General features: G+C 28.0%; 1 protein-coding gene across 1 annotated transcript in view; it reads left to right on the top strand.

Moving 5' to 3' along the window:
- Nucleotides 1-18406, top strand: part of LOC111623396 (zinc finger CCHC domain-containing protein 2-like) — a 68572-nt gene that overhangs the window by 38536 nt on the left and 11630 nt on the right. Inside the window, exons 7-10 of the mRNA XM_023365960.1 lie at nt 784-1032; nt 4078-4300; nt 10138-10229; nt 13556-13782. Coding sequence (XP_023221728.1) covers nt 784-1032; nt 4078-4300; nt 10138-10229; nt 13556-13782 — 791 coding nt within the window. The remainder of the gene's footprint in view (nt 1-783; nt 1033-4077; nt 4301-10137; nt 10230-13555; nt 13783-18406) is intronic.

An 18406-nucleotide genomic window follows, 5' to 3' on the forward strand; every position in this document is an offset into this window, starting at 1 on the left:
TATTAATTAATGAATGTACCATGCTCGTAATGTAAATCATTAATTTCTCTATTTTAGTATCATTCCATCACTAGTAAAAAAAACAGTGCTGGGTGATATAACCTGAGATCTTAATTTGGCCAAAATGATTTAAATTAATGATAAGTCCAATTTAATATGAATAATTAATTAGTTAATAATTTTGCATTTTCATTTTTCAATAAAAATTAAATATTTAAAATTTGTTATTGAATTACAATATTAGATTTAATAGCTGAATAAAAAGATATGGATTTATAATAATATCTCAATAGTTTAGCTCCACCAAATGATTAGTAATTTGTATTGAGCTGAATTTTAGATTGCATTTTCATTAGGATTATTGGTTCAAATTTATTACTTCAGTATTAATCTTTTTTTTTATAATTATTAACACAATATCAGAGTATTTAGCATCATTTTAAAATAGAATGACGGCAAGAATTTATAAAACAAATATAATTTTAATTTTTGTATTTTTAACTATTATTCATATTTTGAAAAAAGTTTGTTAGTTGTTAGTAATTATAATTTTAAACAATTTAAAATAATAAATTTTAGATGTTATTTGAAAAAATTTATTATAAAAAAATGCTTTTTTAATCTAACAAATCAATCTTAATATAATATTTGCTTAATTTTTTTTATTAATAAATTAAAATACAATTATGTAGATTAAAAGTAATGTAATTACTAAATAATTATTTATTTTAATATTTAAATACATATTTATTTATTAATTAAAAAATTTATTTTTAATTACAGGCAATTGATCATTCATCTTCCTCTTCATCTTTTGAACAGTCATTATGTAGTAAAATTTTTTCAACCATCAAAGGAAACATTCCAATTTAATAGTTGCATTCTTCCTGAACATAATAAATTCCATTCTTTCACAATATATAATTCCAATTTGAATGATTCATCTATTGCCCCATTAAAAACCAAAACTTCACAAAATACAACAAAAGATGAATTGATATCTTCAAACAAAATTATTCCTAAAGATCTCAGGTAAGAGAGGGTATATTTTAGTGATCTTAAATATTTAAAAACTTAAAATTATGGAAAAAAGTAATTATACTAATTTGGTAATTTCTTGAATTTAAGAAATTTTATATAATTTATAAACTTAAAAAAGGTTATTAAATATTATTTTATGAAGAATATTCAAAAATTTTGAATAAATTGTTTCATAACTTTAATTCTGACAATTAATATTATTTAAAAATTTTAACTTTAAAAGCGATAATTTATACGCATTTAGAATATTCATTACATAAAAGAATTTTTAGAAACATATTTTTTTGCAAGAAACTTATTTAATCTCAAATTGTATGTAGATAGATTTACTCCTATATTCTGAAGATAATGAAATAAAGAAGTGTGAGATTTTTGTATACAAAAGTTTATTTAAATATTAATTTATTGATAAAATAAAGAAATTTTTATATTATTTTTATGACTACTGTGATATATCCAAGATGATGTACATGGCTTATAATTTTTTTCCTCTCTTGCACACTTAGAATTTAAGGTTTTCCTCTAAAAGCCAAAAGCAAGGTTGATTAAACCAAATGATTAAAGTAAAATGAAAAATTTTTAATATAAAAAAGCTTAAGGTAAGCTTTTACAAAAACTCTTCCATGTGCAATTTGTTTTAAATTTTTTCAAAGTAAAAAAAAAATGAAGTAAGTAAAATATTATTTTGTTTTTATGGATAAAACAAATTAATGAAATTAAGTGATGAGATGTAAGTTTTAATTGTAGATTTAAAAGTAGATTTTTATGAAATGATTATTTTGTTACAAATAGGGATGTTTATTTCATTGAGTATATTAATACTTTGGGTATTGGAGATACAGTATAATAATAAAAACAATTGAAAAATAATTGATTATTTTAAAGGATTGCTTATTTAAATCCTAAATAAAAGTATGTTTTAAAATGGTTACTAATATGTTTTAATATTAACATTAATTATCTTTAATTTATAACATATATTAGCTTCAAAATATTAAAATTATGAATAAATAAGAATAAATTTAATTGTAACAAGCAATTATTTATTGTGACATTGTCACAATGCTGGGCTGCTATTTTTAATCATATTTTTAATTTATTTAATTTAAAATACAGTGGGTGATCGGTTAACAAACATAATCCGTTTCAAGACTTTGTTCGTTATCCGGATTGTTCATTAATCGATTATCGATTTACCATAGGTTTTTATGGGAATTTGATTAATTCGTTCCAGAGACTCCAAAAATTAAAAAATATATGCTTTTTACTACGTTTATTTATATGTAATAGTAAAAATACATATATATGCAGCCTTGCATTTTTATTAGTCATGTTTTTTCCGTTTGTGGGGTTAAAGAATCTGTCCAATGACACTCCTCTTTTTAGGCTCCATAATATTATCAGTTTCTTTTTTAAATAAAAATTTCAGAAAAACACTTACAAAAATTCAGAGAACAGAAATCAACTAGCCCACAAAAAATAATTTTTTGTGGGCTAGTTGATTTGCAATAGGTTTGAATTTCATCCGGGCAAGGCCCGGATGAAATTCAAAATTTGGTATTAAAACGTTAACGAATATCCGATGGGACAGTTAAACTTTCATCTTTCGTAAATAAACCTGAACGCAAAACTCAACGAGTGCCTGTACGACAGTCTTGCGAATGCTATAAAAAATTATTTGTCAGAAAGGTAAACAAAAAGCTGGAATTACAAGAGAAAGTTTCAAAATTCGGAGGAATATTATACTATCTGATCAGTATCGGGTTGAGCGTCGAGGTTGACGCTCTGAAAGGTTTTGAATTGTTACCTGAAGACAAGGGAAAATCAATCAATATTCATTATTTTCCGTTGCTTATTTTTATGTTTGTTCAGTAAAGCATTCGTTATCCGAACATGTGTTCGTTATCCGATCATAAAAATCTTTCATGAAAGTGTTCATTATCCGATTTGTTCGCTATCCGATCTGTTCATTAACCGATCACCCACTGTATATGTTCTTCACCTCAAATTAGTAGTGGCTTGCTCCTGTACATCATACTTTTCCATTAACAATAGAGTTTTGCTAGTCATTTATCTCCTTTCAGGGGAAAATTTTTGAATTGAAATAACATGACTTCTGGTTTGCACTGGAAGTTCATATACAGTTAATCGAGGCCTACTGCCCTAATCTTTCCATATCTGGTCTCTTTCATCTAACTAACTCCATTGTTGAGAGTAAGGAAAGATGGACAGACAAACAGTGGTCTACAATTTTTCCAAATTGCAGCCCAAAAATTTTAATAAAATAAGATTTAATTACAAGCATATTTTTACTGTATTAAAGTTTAAAGTGAATTCAATAAATAAAAACTTTAAAATAAACAATAATAATAATATAACTTCAATGAATCATGATATTAATGTAATAGAGGGAATGAAGCCAGAAATTTCTGAGTTTGAGTCACTTGTATGGCTAATGACTTGCATAGACTTAACATAGGTACGCAGGTAGGTTGCCACATCACTAGCCCACAATAACTAAAGCTTCCATATCAGTATTGCATGGAGCTGCAATACTGATATGGCAGCCATATGCTAGTGATACTCAATGAAAAAAGACTGAGCAGAAACAAGCATTAAATTTTATTTTTTTTACCTCACTGGTAAAAAAAATAAAATTTAATGTTCTTGTAGCTTAGTATTTGAGTCTTATATGCTTGTTTTTCTGTTTCACCTAGAAGTCAACTGCTTATGACATCCTTTTTTTTTTTTTACACTGTATGCAGTTGTGGCTAGCAGCATGTGAGGGATGGTGAACATTGCCCCATGTAGATACATCTCTAAACAGAGATGAATAATTTGCAAGAATAGAATGAACTACTTGTATAAATTTTTGACATAAGATAAGTCAAGGATTGTAATTTTCACTGTGTAATTTTTGTGAAGAAAATTAAAATTACAATTAATAGAAAATTTACTATATTTTCAATTTTTATTTTAAATTTACTAAACAAGCTTTAAAATACATAATTTAAATTTTTTATTACATATTTTCAGATCTAAACATGATATTCCAAAAAATAAATCTGTGTCATCATCATCATCGTCATTATATGAATCACCTCCAGCATCAGAAACTGAATCTCATTCAGAATCTCCTAAAACTCCAAGAGTAACAGGAAAATCTGGAAATCTAAATATCAAAATTCATCAGAAGGAACAATATAAATCAGAATTTCAGCAGTGTAATGGTGATCTACATAGTGAACTACTAGATGAGGTAAATTAATCAAATAATTCTTAAAATATTGAATTTAAAATAAATCTGCTTGAAATTATATTACAATAGAGCTTGGATAATTCAAATATTTTTAATTTGAATTTGTGGGCAATTTGAATATTTTTTCTGGACTTTTGAATTTCTTACAGAAGTAGTTTTATTTATTTATTATTGATACACAGGAAAAGTCAGTTTTATGCCCCCCCCAGATAACAAACAAGCCTGGAACAAAAAACAACAAGTAAAAAAAAATAACAAAACATGAAAAAGAAAAGCTAAGCATAGTATAAATTTTGTTTACAAGTATTTTTAAATTGAGAGAAAATAACACGTAAAAAACAATCAAAATTAAAGATACTTTGTAAAATGATAAAAATAAGAATGCTGAGAGATCTTTCTTCTTTACGTGCCATGCCCAGTCCCCCGGATGTCGGCGATCACCAAGGAGAGGGAGTTCCTATCTTCGGCCATTCTCATTACCTCCCCATTGTTTTGTATGCCTGTCCATTTTTTAATATTGTCCATCCATGATAAATGTCTTCAGCCTCGTTTACGCTTTCCCTCAATCTTTCCATTGAGGATTAGTTGTGGGATTTTGTATTTTTCTCCTCTAGTGATATGTCCCAAGTATGCAATCTTTCTGCATTTGATTGTTGACAGCAATTTTCTGCTTGTTCTTGCTCTGCTTAGAATTTTGTTGTTGGTCACTCGATCCGTCCATGGGACTCTCAGCATCCTTCTGTGAATCCACATCTCAAATGCCTCCAGCCTTCTTTCTGTATTCCTTTTTAATGTCCAGCTTTCCACACCATAGAGGAGAACTGACCAAATATAACATTCGGCCATTCGTTGCTGTAATTTCAAAGTTAAATTGTCGTTGCAAAGCAGGGTTTTCATTTTTTGGAAGGATGTTCTAGCTGCTGCTATCCTGCATTTAATTTCTTTCCGTGAATCTAGATTTTCTGTAATTATGCTTCCCAAGTTTTTAAACTGTTTGACCCATTTAATTTTTTTGTTGTTTTGTTAAGTTGTGCCTCTCTGTGTGGGGTCTGACTAAAAATCATAAATTTAGTTTTGTTTGCATTTATTTTGAAACCGGCATCAATTCCTGCTGAGTTAATTTTGTTTAGTAGTACCTGTACGCCTTCTAGGCTGTCGCATATAATTAGTGTATCATCAGCATATCTAATGATGTTAAGAATTACGCCGTTGATTTTAATCCCATAATTTGAGTTTTCTAAGGCATTTTTGAAGATTTTGTCTGAGTACAGATTAAACAATAGGGGCAAAAGAATGCAGTCCTGCCGGACTCCTCTCTGTATTTCAATTTCTGCTATTTTCACTGTTCCTAATTTGACTTCTGCTGTTTGACCCCAGTATAAATTTTGAATTATTCTGATGTCCTTGCCATCTAATTGAACTTGGTGTAGGATCTCTATTAATTTGGAGTGTTTCACACTATCGAAAGCCTTTTCATAGTCTATGAAACAAGCAAATATGTCTTTTTGTTGTTCACGACATCTCTGGAGAAGGACGTTGATCCTAAACATTGCTTCTCTTATTCCAAAAGCATTTCTGAATCCAAATTGAGTTTCCTTGAGATCAATTTCACATTTTTTATATATCCTGGCATGTATAATATGTAGAAATATCTTCAGAACATGGCACATAAGACTAATGAGTCTGTAATCGCTACAACTTTTAGGATGACTTGTTTTAGGGATTGTTACAAAAGTTGATTTTAACCAGTCTTTTAGTTAAAATATATCAAAGACAAGTCTGTCCAATAAGGAGCACCATTTATTTTGCGTTTAAGACATACACAATAATGGCGACAGGCCTTTCTTTGTAGGCTACATGCCGCCAAAAGGTAAAAAAAAAAAGTCCTTTAAAAACACAAACATCCAATTAAAAAGTAAAGGAATCGGTGACACAGATGTCTTACTTCTTATCCATCTGGCCAATGGGTGTTTCTGCTTTATATCTACTAAAAAAGCGCTGGAATATGTAGATTTTGAAGCTGCCCCCTGGCGACGGTACATTTAAAATTTTGTTTTGTTGGATTTTTCCGTCTGATGGCTGGATTATTATTAAAATATATCAAAGACAAGTCTGTCCAATAAGGAGCACCGTTTATTTTGCGTTTAAGACATACACAATAATGGCCACAGGCCTTTCTTTGTAGGCTACATGCCGCCAAAAGGTAAAAAAAGTCCTTTAAAAACACAAACATCCAATTAAAAAGTAAAGGAATCGGTGACACAGACGTCTTACTTCTTATCCATCTGGCCAATGGGTGTTTCTGCTTTATATCTACTAAAAAAGCGCTGGAATATGTAGATTTTGAAGCTGCCCCCTGGCGACGGTACATTAAAATTTCTTTTTGTTGAATTTTTCCGTCCGATGGCTGGATTATTATTAAAATATATCAAAGACAATCTACATATTCCAGCGCTTTTTTAGTAGATATAAAGCAGAACCACCCATTGGCCACATGGATAAGAAGTAAGACGTCTGTATCACCGATTCCTTTACTTTTAATTGGATGTTTGTGTTTTTTAAAGGACTTTTTTTACCTTTTGGCGGCATGTAGCCTAAAAAGGAAGGCCTGTCGCCATTACTGTGTNTTTTATCTATGTGATTTTTAAACACGAGTCTGTTATCCCGATTATACCAAGGTCATTGACTGAAGAAATGTACAGTAGAGCGTCGTTTATCCGAATCAATTGGGGACTGGGGTTGTTCGGATAACTTATTTTTCAGATAACCGATTATGTACGAAAAAATATATTAACCTACCCCTTGTTGAAATTTTTCTCCATTGCGTGTTGCTTCGCGTTGAATTTTCGTTGATGTTAAGTTTAACATAAACTTTTTAAAATAATAATCATGGCTATTGTATTGTTAAAAATTATTTCTTTATTTTGCACAAACAAAATAAATATATTGAAAAATATAAAAACCAAAAAATATACTTTAGAAGTTGATCTAGTATCAAAAACGTTCGATTTAGCACCACACACAATCCTCAGAAAAACACCACACAAAAGTGCCAGTGCTGCCAGCTAAAACACAAACACCAACCAAAAAAATATTGGAGTAGCCCAAGATATAGTCAAAGATTGCAGTGCCACAGCACTAGCGAAAATTTAAATTTGCCGACTGGAATTCTTTCGGATAAATGACGCTCTACTGTATTTGATATGTGTGTTAATAGAGAATGTAGGTTGAGGAATATTGCATAATAAAGAGTAGCTTATGATGATGGTTTTTTGTGGATTAATTTTTAAATTGGCTTTAGCAAGAAGGGTTGTTAGAAGTTGCAGATCAGACTGAAGTGTATCAGTATTGTAATTAACAAATTTGATATCATTGGCACAAGTAATTGTCATTCATTTAAGTTGACCTAAAATATTGTTAATATAAATTGAAAAAAACAAAATCCACTTAAAATTGAACCTTGTTGAATACTACAGGTTGGAACAAAATTGGAAAATTTATAATTGCCTAATTTAATTTTGTAGGTATGGGATAAGTCCTGCACCTAAGAAGAAATTATTTAACCAGGAGTAAAAACAGGGTCTAAGTCAAAATGATTATGGAACTTAAGGGGGCCACACACATTAAGGAAATCCTTTGAGGAAATTCAGAATTTCCTATCGCCCACACACAAGAAGGAAAATCTCTCAGTAAGTCAGCATCTGATGATGACGTACTGGCTGTTCTTGGATGTTTATTGGAAAAAAATTGTATTAAAACTCGCAGAAAAAAATATGTGCGTAGAAGTCTGTGGTGTAAATAGTAGTAGTAGTAGTGGTTTGGGTAGCACTGATCACAAAATTAATTTTTCAAGAGCAATCTTGGGCTATAGATTATGTTAAAAAGCATCAATTATCAGTGAAAGATCAATGGCAAGTCAATTTTATTACCAAAAAAATTAATAGATTAAATTTTATAGACAAAAAACCATCGGATATAACTGACTGGATTGAATGTAGTAATTTACAAAACTTATTAAATTATTTCTCAACGTATAAAGAATTTTATCAATCTTCTGAAACCGTGTTTTCTTAATTTCTATTATTCACAAACACAAGTTGTGATACTATTTTAACACTTGGTGGTTTTCCATCTTTATTTAATTGATACGAGTACAATATCCAACTCAGAAAGCATACACATGTATGTGTCAGAAAATACACATGTATTTTCCACCCAATTAAATAAGTTTTACACACATCCTTTCTGAGCTGGTGAAACCTGTTTTTGACTGTTTTAAAAAAACAAATTTAGGAATCTCACTAGTAAATATAAGATCAGATAATTTTAAGGAATGTGTGTAAAGCTTTCTGGTTAGAAACAGCTTTATTTTGTAAATTGGACTACAAATGCATTTCGGATTGGTTTAAGTTCCCAACCCTCTTCAGTGCTGTACAAAAAAAAAATGATAATATAATTAGGGCCATGACATTACTCAGATATCACAAAAAAATATTTTTTACATGACAAATCACTTACATATCATATAAAGACATAAATTAAATTTTCATTTTTCTACAATTGTATCTTCCATGAATATACACAACAGTCTACTATTTTACATAAAAAATTTTTATAAAATAAATTACAATGGCTTAACACACTTAATTACATAAAAATATACAATTCTATCTAAAAATTTCTTAAACTTACATATTATTTTTCCATTATTCAATACACTTAAAGTGGGTGCATTTCAGTTCTCCCAAGTGAAGACTGTATAAGTGTTAATATAATATAATATATAACATACTGTAATTTAAAATTGTTAAAAATTAATTACTATACAGTTAAATTCTTGAACAACAATGACATATAAAGACATACCAACTAAAGATGTTATCCAGTAATTCTAATTTATCCGAACAAATTGTACAATGGATCTTGGACTGTGCTTTTATTACTATGCTTAACGTGTTGAAGTGCCCTCTATTAATCTGTACCATTGAGGGTCAATTAACATACCATCTGAAATATTAACTAAATTTTCTTTGGTACACTCACACAAAAAATAAAAAAATGTCAAATTAATAGAAGTAATATAAAAATTTTGCATTTAGCAAAAGATGCTTATAAAAAGAAAATTCAAGGAACATGTAGAAATAAGAAAACATCCCAAAGAAAATTTAGTTAATATTTCAGATGGTATGTTAATTGACCCTCAGTGGTACAGATTAATAGAGGGTGCTTCAACACGTTAAGCATAGTAATAAAAGCACAGTAACTGGTACAGTGTCGACTACAGATACAGTCACTCCAATATTCTTTTTATGTCTTTAAAAAGCCATTATTAAACTGATTCCTATTTACAGAACTAGTTCATAGAACACTGGAGTATAATTCAAATTTTTATATTGTAAATGTAAAAAGAATTTAAACTTTATTAATGCTATATTTCATTATTTAATGAATTATGAAAAAAATTAGAAAAATGCTTTGGAGTTTTAATAAATTCAAAACTCCAAAGCATTTCTATTACTAAAAAAAATTAAATAAATTCAAATTATTTTTTAAGTATTAGTATGAATCAAGTGATATTTTCTAATAAAAGATAGAGAAATACTTTTCTACACAATATAATTTAATAATTAAATGATTAAGTTAATTAAATCAGTTTTTTGAATAGAGGAATTCTAAGCAAATTTTCATTTAATTTATATATTTAAAAAATTTACATCTTGTTTTCTTGAAAGCAAGATACTTTAATATAATTTAATGATTTATTCATATTAATGTTGTTTTACTTATTAAATATTTTTTCATGATTTTATTCATTTATCAAAATATTTTTTTTTAAGAATCTAGAAAATAGAGATGATGATGATGATTTAACAAGATTAGGCTTGAATCATCATTCTGTTGAAGTTCTAAGAAAATTGTTTGATTTCAAGTAAGTAAATTTAGAAAAACTTTATTATATTTATAGGTTTCATTAAATTCAGAAATAGTGTGTTTAATATGATATATACTTCTAATTTTTATATTTTCAATAAAATTCAGTTTAGAAATTCTGTAGTTAAGTAATGATAATATATTTAGAATTAAATATTTTTTACAAAATCAAAGATGTGTAATTATTTTTAAAATTTGTAAAAATACAATAGCTGACTCTTTAAAAAATAATAATGTTAAAGACAGGAACACTGAAGATTAACAACTTTGATGTTTATTGGTAGACTATTTTGCTGTTTTAAAAAATGTCCTGCTATATTTTTACTATCTAGCTACAATGAGAACAATAATTCAAAACTTTTTTGTAACTTTTACACTATAAGATGCATCCAATTGGCAAAAATACACAGTAATGAATAATAATTTTACCTGTGTATAACTTATATGCTTATAACATATGTTGAGACAAGTTTAAAGTAAGAAGGGAGCTTCTATAACTCAAGAAGATACTATAAAAAAAAATCCTGTATCTACATTGTCACTTTAATCATAAAAGACCTATTAAAGATGTAATGGAATGCAAATTAGATTCTATAAATGCATACATGCTTTTATACAGTTTATTATTTCTAATATTTATTTTGACAATGTAATTTAGAAAGGTCTGTAAATTATATTCTCAGATTAATTATATTATATGAAACACTTCATATAATTTTTAAAAAATTATATGAATATGTTATAAGTCAATAACTTGGAAAATGTTACTAATAAAAAAATTAATAAGAATAAAAGTTTAATATTTCTGCGGACCCCTTTTAATACCATAAAATATCTAGCAACAAGTTGCTTAACTTTCCTGTCAACATTTAAAACTATACATGGCACAATCTCTTATGATATTTTATTTTAAAAACCTTTATATATTTTCAGTTATAAAATGGGAAAAAGCTTAATTTTGAAGGTAAGGATGATTTTTATAAAAAATTATAAATGCTAAAAACCAGTAAAATTGTCATTTAGTCTAACCTTACTGAAGATATGACACACAACCCTCTATCTCCACACCCTGTTGACCTTTACCACTAAAATTTAATAGCATCAATCCTCCTAATACACAAACCTCCCTGCAAAATTTCAAAAATTTTCAACAAAAGGCACATAAGTTAAGCTTCAAAGAAGGTAACTGTATCCCCACACATACACTAACATTCGTACATACAGAAAACCCCAAAGTTTTTGCATTAATCAATATTTCAAGGTATCCTGAGTCAAAAAATTTAAAAAAGTGAGGGGTTTCATTTGAAATTTTAAAGTTGCATCCCATCTCACTCAGAAGGGAGGATGAGTGTTACTTTATTTTTATAGCATTAAAAAGACACTCAAATTAAACATTTGTTCTTAGCAATTTTTTTATTAAAAGCATATTTTTTATGTAATTGACTTATAATACCTTACATGAAACACTGTATATGCTATATAAATAGTAATAAAGAAATGTATTATTTAAAGTGAAATTATAGTGTTTTGAATAATATTTGGTCATTACCATTCAACAAAAAGAGTTGAAAATGTAAAAATTATATTTACTGGAATTCTATGCTTAATCCTAACTTTATATGGCAACTTGATTCTGTGAGTTTTTGTGTAACTCAGTCATGTAAATGAAGACTAACATTTAACCCTTTTTTTTAAAAAGTTGTATAAGTCCACATTTGGAAAAAAATGAGTTAATGATTGTTTCAATGAAACATATATGTCTTCCTTTTATATTTATAATAATAAAGTCAATGGTATATAATATTTTCATAAATGAATCAACACTATAAAATGTTATGGCAAGAATGTTTTTTGAAAGTGGAATAAGTTCCTTTGTAATAATCAATAATTGAAACAACTTTCCTTAGTCTTTATAGTGGATAATAGCTAATACTAAGTGTAAATGAGAAATATGAATACATTTCTTGTTATTAGTTATCTTAACGAAGTACAAGGGTGATTCAAAAAGTAAGGTAACACAAGCTCTCCTGTTCAAATTTTATTTTGCAGGCAAATATAGTGATACAGATTATTATGGCACTGGTACATATTATTTTTAACATAGTCACCATGCTTGTCCAAACATTTATTCCAACGATATACAAGGCATCGATGCCAGCAGAGAAGAAATCTGCATTAAGTCCCTTCAACCATGCCATGATAGCTTGCTGACCTTCCATATCAATTTGGAATTGCCTACCACCCAGATGCTTCTTCAAAGGTCTGAAGAGATGGAAATCAGAGAGATCCAGGTTGGGGCTATAAGGAGGATGTTCTAGTATCTCCCACTTGAAGCATCATAGCAATTCAGTTTGCACATCTGTCCTGCCTTTATCAAACTCGGTGCACCAAATCCACACCTATTTTATGACATGACATTACCACTATACATTTCAACAAGTCAACGATGAATTTCTACTAGTAGTTTGATTTGGTCTGAGTTGCCCTTCAGACCAAATGTCACAAAACAGGTCATGTCACAAAACAGGTGTGACCACATTTCTGTGAGTGCAGCCATTTTCAAAATGACATTGCGAGAATCTGACGCAACATTTGCACCATCTAGCACCTGTGCGATAAAGCTGTGGTCTTCTGCTGCTGCCCTAATGGGAAATTTGAACAAGAGGAGGAATATGACACCCATGAGAGCTCTTGTTACCTTACTTTTTGTATCATCCCCGTAATTTACTTTCATAGTCGTTTATTTGTAAATTCTTATATAATATAACTGAAAATATTTCTTAATAAAGTCAATTATTTTTTACTTGCATGTTTTCATTGTAATTATTATTTTCTACATTAAAAAAATACGTTTTAGAAAAGCCAACTTTAATTAAAATATAAATTTAAAATTGCTATTGTTCAAATTTTTCATAAAATATTATTGAAAATGGTATAAGTTCATTTGAAGCTAAAAAAATTGTTTATTTTCTTTAACAATTTAATTAATTATTATTACATAATAAAATTTAACAAGTTTATAGTTTTAAAAACATTACACAAATTTATTAATGTTTGCCAATATTTTTTAGTTGATTCAAACACAAACCCTTAAATATCTCAATGTATGAATGAATGGACTTATACCACTTTCAAAAACAATGGCTCATTTATTCATATGGAAATATGGAATTTTGGAGATTATCCCCTATTTCCAATATAAATGTTATTCTCAATTAATATGATTTTGATACATGAAACTAATCTATTATAACATCAAGATTTAGGTGCATATTGGAAATAGGATATAAACAAGCATAATAATAATAATAGTTTTTTTTTCAGGTGTAGCATTCCATCGAATGGATTAACAAAACATTTACCTAACAAGATATGTAATAGTAACAGTAATAAGGTACTTTTACATCAACATTCATCTGTGGCAACAGATAATTACCCACAAATTAATAGTGAGAGTTCTTCAAGTTCAGAATATTCTAGTCCACCACCTAGTCCTCCAAATTCCTGCCATATCCATTATTCAAGTTCTGATGACAATTTATATGAAAGAGGTAAAATAAGAATTTTCAAAAATTCTTAGTAGGCTTTCATTTTATTCATTTTCCATATTTAATTTTGATACTTAATATTTTATTATTTATTTCTGATTATTAACATACATACTGATATAGTCATTGGTAATCTGCAGTATACACTTGTGTTTTGCATTTACTATGCTGACTAATTACACAATCAGTTTACATGTTACAATACAAATTATTACAATTGTACTATCCAAAAATTGCCTAATTTAACAAAAACATTAATCAAATGTTTAATTTAAACTTAATTAATTTTTAAACTTTAAATGCATAAACTAGGACTTTTCAAAAACAACAAAAATTGAACCAAATGTTTTTAGGTTTGGCAAATTTGTTTCTAAAATTTACCTATGGAGGCTGGCAGCAGAGTAATCTGTGGGAAAACCAAGACTCTTTCAGTATGATATGAAATATAGTTTATTGTATTTTTATTTAATTTTTTTAGAAATAAGTTGATTTATTGGGGGTTTTCTGATTTTTCCAAACTATTAATTGTGAAATTACAATACTTGTTATGATTCAGTTTTATAATTTAATTTTTATGTAATCTAATTCCAAAAATATTAGAAATTACTCTCTTAATTTTTTTAATTGATGAAAACTTTGTTAAAAAGTGTGATTTTTAATTGGTCTTGTTCCTTGTTAATTAATATTTTTTATAGTAATTAATTTTAGAAGGAAATTTTTTATTGCAATGAAATGTCATGAAGACTTGTATAAGAAGATTTTTTCACTGTAGATAAATTATAAGGGCATGTATTAGATCATTATTTTTTTTATTATTTCAGATACATAAGTCTGAAAATTTGAAACACAGTCGACCCCCCTATAACACTGTTGAATATTCCATTTTATATGAATTCCGTGTTGTACGAGTCACTTAGATTTTACAAATACATGAGCCGTTCACAGCCCAACACACGTATTTGTAAAATCTAAGTGACTCGTACAACATGGAATTCATATAAAACGGAATAATCAACAGTGTTATAGGGGGGTCGACTGTATTGTTTTTGTATAATTGTTGTTTTTATTACTATATAGGAAACTTATATTTTATGTAGAGGTTACATTTCAATCCCGATTTATTAATCCAAAATTACATGTAATCTGGAAGATATTTAAAAAATTACAGACCATACACTAGTATACTTGCTCTGCTACTAAATTATATCATACTAGCTGTTACCTGCGACTTTGCCTGCGGAGGTTTTGCAAGCAAACCCCATTTATATTCTGTATTTCAACAACCATAGTAATTGTTATATAACATCTACTGACGAGAATGATGAGAATTGCTGAGAATCAAAAAAACTATTTTCAATTTGATGAATTTTCTGGAGCGTTTACAATCATTCTATAATCGAACCAATACGCAATAACAAATTCGAATTTAAAAAGGTTCAAACATTTGGTTAAAAAATTGAAATATATAAAAATATTTATAACAATGACTGAAATGTTATTAATTTAATACACTTTAAGTACTTAATGAAGACTAAACGTAACAAAAAATTGCATGTAAAATAGTACAGTAGAAGCTGTTCTTCCGGTTAAGCCTTAATGCTCCCCCCACTGAGGAATTTCGAAAAATTCCTTCTAAGTGTGCATTCCCTTGGCATACTCTACTAATACGCAGTTAAAAACAAAAAAACCACATCTAAAATAGTACAGTAGAAGCCATTTTTCCAGTTAAACCTTAATGCTCTCGCTCTCCTCACGGGAGAATTTCAAAAAATCCCTTCTTAGTGTGCATTTTCATGATGTAACTGTGTACCAAATTTCACCTCTCTAGGTTCAGCGGTTTGCTCTGGGCGATGATGAATCAGTCATTCAGGACAAGCAATTTTATATATATAGATTAATTGTATGGTATCATACTGTAAAGTATAAGTGAAGGCAATAGAAGTGATTATTATGTAATATTATCTCTTGGTAGCTATATTAAGCATCTGGATTAGGGATGTTCAATCCAAATAGTGGGCCAGATTCAAGATTAAGTTTGATTTTATGGGCCAAAATATAAAAAAGTAAAATCATAAAACTTCTGAATAAGTTATATTTTGAGTTGTAACAGTTTTCAGCTTTCACTTAATTGCATTCTTGGTGAAAGAAAGTCTCATATAAAGTTGCAACTCTTGCATTCTAAATCTATCTATCTATATAACCCAATGAACGTGTGTCCATCTGTCGATCCGTGTAACAGTATGCCAAAAAACGGCCACTAGAGGCGCCCTAGCGATGATTTTAAATTAACAATAAATTATTTTTATTTGTATAGGAATTTATTGTTTATACCACGGAATGATATAAATAATTATTAAATGTCTTGCCTTGCCTAATTTATACTTTGCCTTATACTACAAAAGGAAACTCTCATGTTACAACTTTACAATTTATGATATTTCAAACAGTAAGGGCCACTGTTATTTTTGGCATGAAGGCTTGGCCAAACGACACAGTTGTATCTATGTGAGACCTTTGTATTTGAATTTATAGTGTTGTCAATTTTTTTTCTCTTTTCTGTCAACTTTTCTTTAGGAAATTTAACTTTTTTTATTTTATTTTATCAGTATACTTTACTGTGAACCTGTTCCATTATATTTTATGGAAAAATTGCATATATTCAAAAATTTCTTTCAATTGACTATAAAAATTTATTTTAGTGATCAAATCTGTGATGTTACTGCCTACAGATTAATCCACCATCAAAAACATCTCAACACCACTTAACCAGTTTTAGCATGCAACTGGCTAAAAGTGGTTAAGTGGTGTTGTTACCATTTAATTAATCAGTGTTTTCTCATCCAAATATTATTAATTTATATCATGTCCATTGTAAAATATAATAATGCATGTACATTGAAAACATTTAAAAAAGCTTATTAATAAGATTTTTTTAAAATTGTATCGTTTCTATGAAATATAATTATTGCCTCTTAAAATATATCATTTTAAATTGTCTTGTTACATATTGCTCTACTACGAATTACTTTCATCATTACTTAGTCAGATTTTTAACTTTTGCAAATATTTCTGTAAAATACAGTGGAACAAGTCTATAAAAAGATACATAAGTAAAAAAAGAAAGGACGAAAATAAAAGTGACAAAGTTCATTTATACTTCATTGGAAGCAAATATTCAATGTATATAGTCACCAATTAAGAAAAGCGTGTGTAGTTTTTGAACTTTTTTTGAAGGTTTCTTAAAATAATTCTTTATCTGACAAATATTTGGGATATCTTTATCAGACAAATATTAATAGGATAAGTATTTGTTGTTTTGAAATATAATTTAAACTCATTTCAACAAAACTATGAATATAAATAAATACAGGGTTCCTACACACCTGGAAAGTCAGGGATTTTCATTAGTGTTCGGATAAAGTCATGGAAAGTCAGGGAATTTGTCTGCTTAGCTGTTTTGTTAATTTCATTTGCTGAATATGGCTGACCAATATAATTATTGATATTATTTCTTGCTACCAGCAGATGGCTAAGTGTAGCCATCTGCTGGCAGCAAGAAATAATGCTGCAATCTTTATTACGAATATACTAGAATCTGTTTTTCTATTGAAACATTTTTAGTATTAGAGGACATCATTAGATGTACAAATCTGTCTTTTATAAAATTTTTGTGTGTTTCCTTATGTGCTTAACTGCTTTCCTTGTCTGATTTCATTAAAAGCATCTTCTGAAAACACTGAAAATTTTTCTGAGGCACGTAGTGCTGAACCTTTCACAATGACATATAATGAATTAATTTTAATTTTATGGAAGGAATAAATCTTATTTATTGTTCTATTATATTGTAATAATATATTTTAAAATCACTCAAAATCAGAACTTTAATTCACATCAAATTGTTTAATTTTAAAAAAATTTTGGTTTAATGTTTTGACAGTTAATAGAAACATTTATTTTTACTGATAGTTGCAGGTCAGTTTTAAAACTAACATTAATTGTTTATGTAAAGAATTATTATAAAATGCAACACTGAGGAGAGCATTGCAAAACTCTGTGGATGAAAGAGTCCTTAACATAATATATTTCCAGATCAATAAGCATTTTTAAATTTTAAAAATGCTTTATCGTGAATTTGAGAGAATCTGCAATATTTATGATAATGTAACATCGATTACATTTTTCCAAAATATTTGAACCCTTTCTGAACCCCTATGCAATTATCATTCACACCCTCAATTTGAGGTAAGGTGTTAATGAATTGATATAAAAAAAAATGAGAACAAAATGTGAAAATTGATAAATAATACCAATAAATTACAAATATTTATCATTTTTTTACTTTAATAATTTTTATTGCCTAACAAAACATAATTCCCAATTTCTTTCCAGTGTATTAAAACTTTATAAAATTTAAAGGTATAAATTTATACTTTTGTAACAGACTAAAGAATTCATTAATGATAAAAAAATAAATGGCTTTTTTTCCACTGTTTTGAAGCTATATATATTTACTTTTGTGGATTAATAGCAGGATAAACTACTTTTATGTAATAGTGTTTAATTTTTAATTTTAATAATTTAGCAATTATAAAAAGGTGAAGTTGTTAATTAGAATAAAAAAATAACT

The sequence above is a fragment of the Centruroides sculpturatus genome, unplaced genomic scaffold (assembly GCF_000671375.1).
Source record: "Centruroides sculpturatus isolate CEXI.00-Female unplaced genomic scaffold, Cexi_2.0 scaffold314, whole genome shotgun sequence".
Lineage (NCBI taxonomy): Eukaryota > Metazoa > Arthropoda > Arachnida > Scorpiones > Buthidae > Centruroides > Centruroides sculpturatus.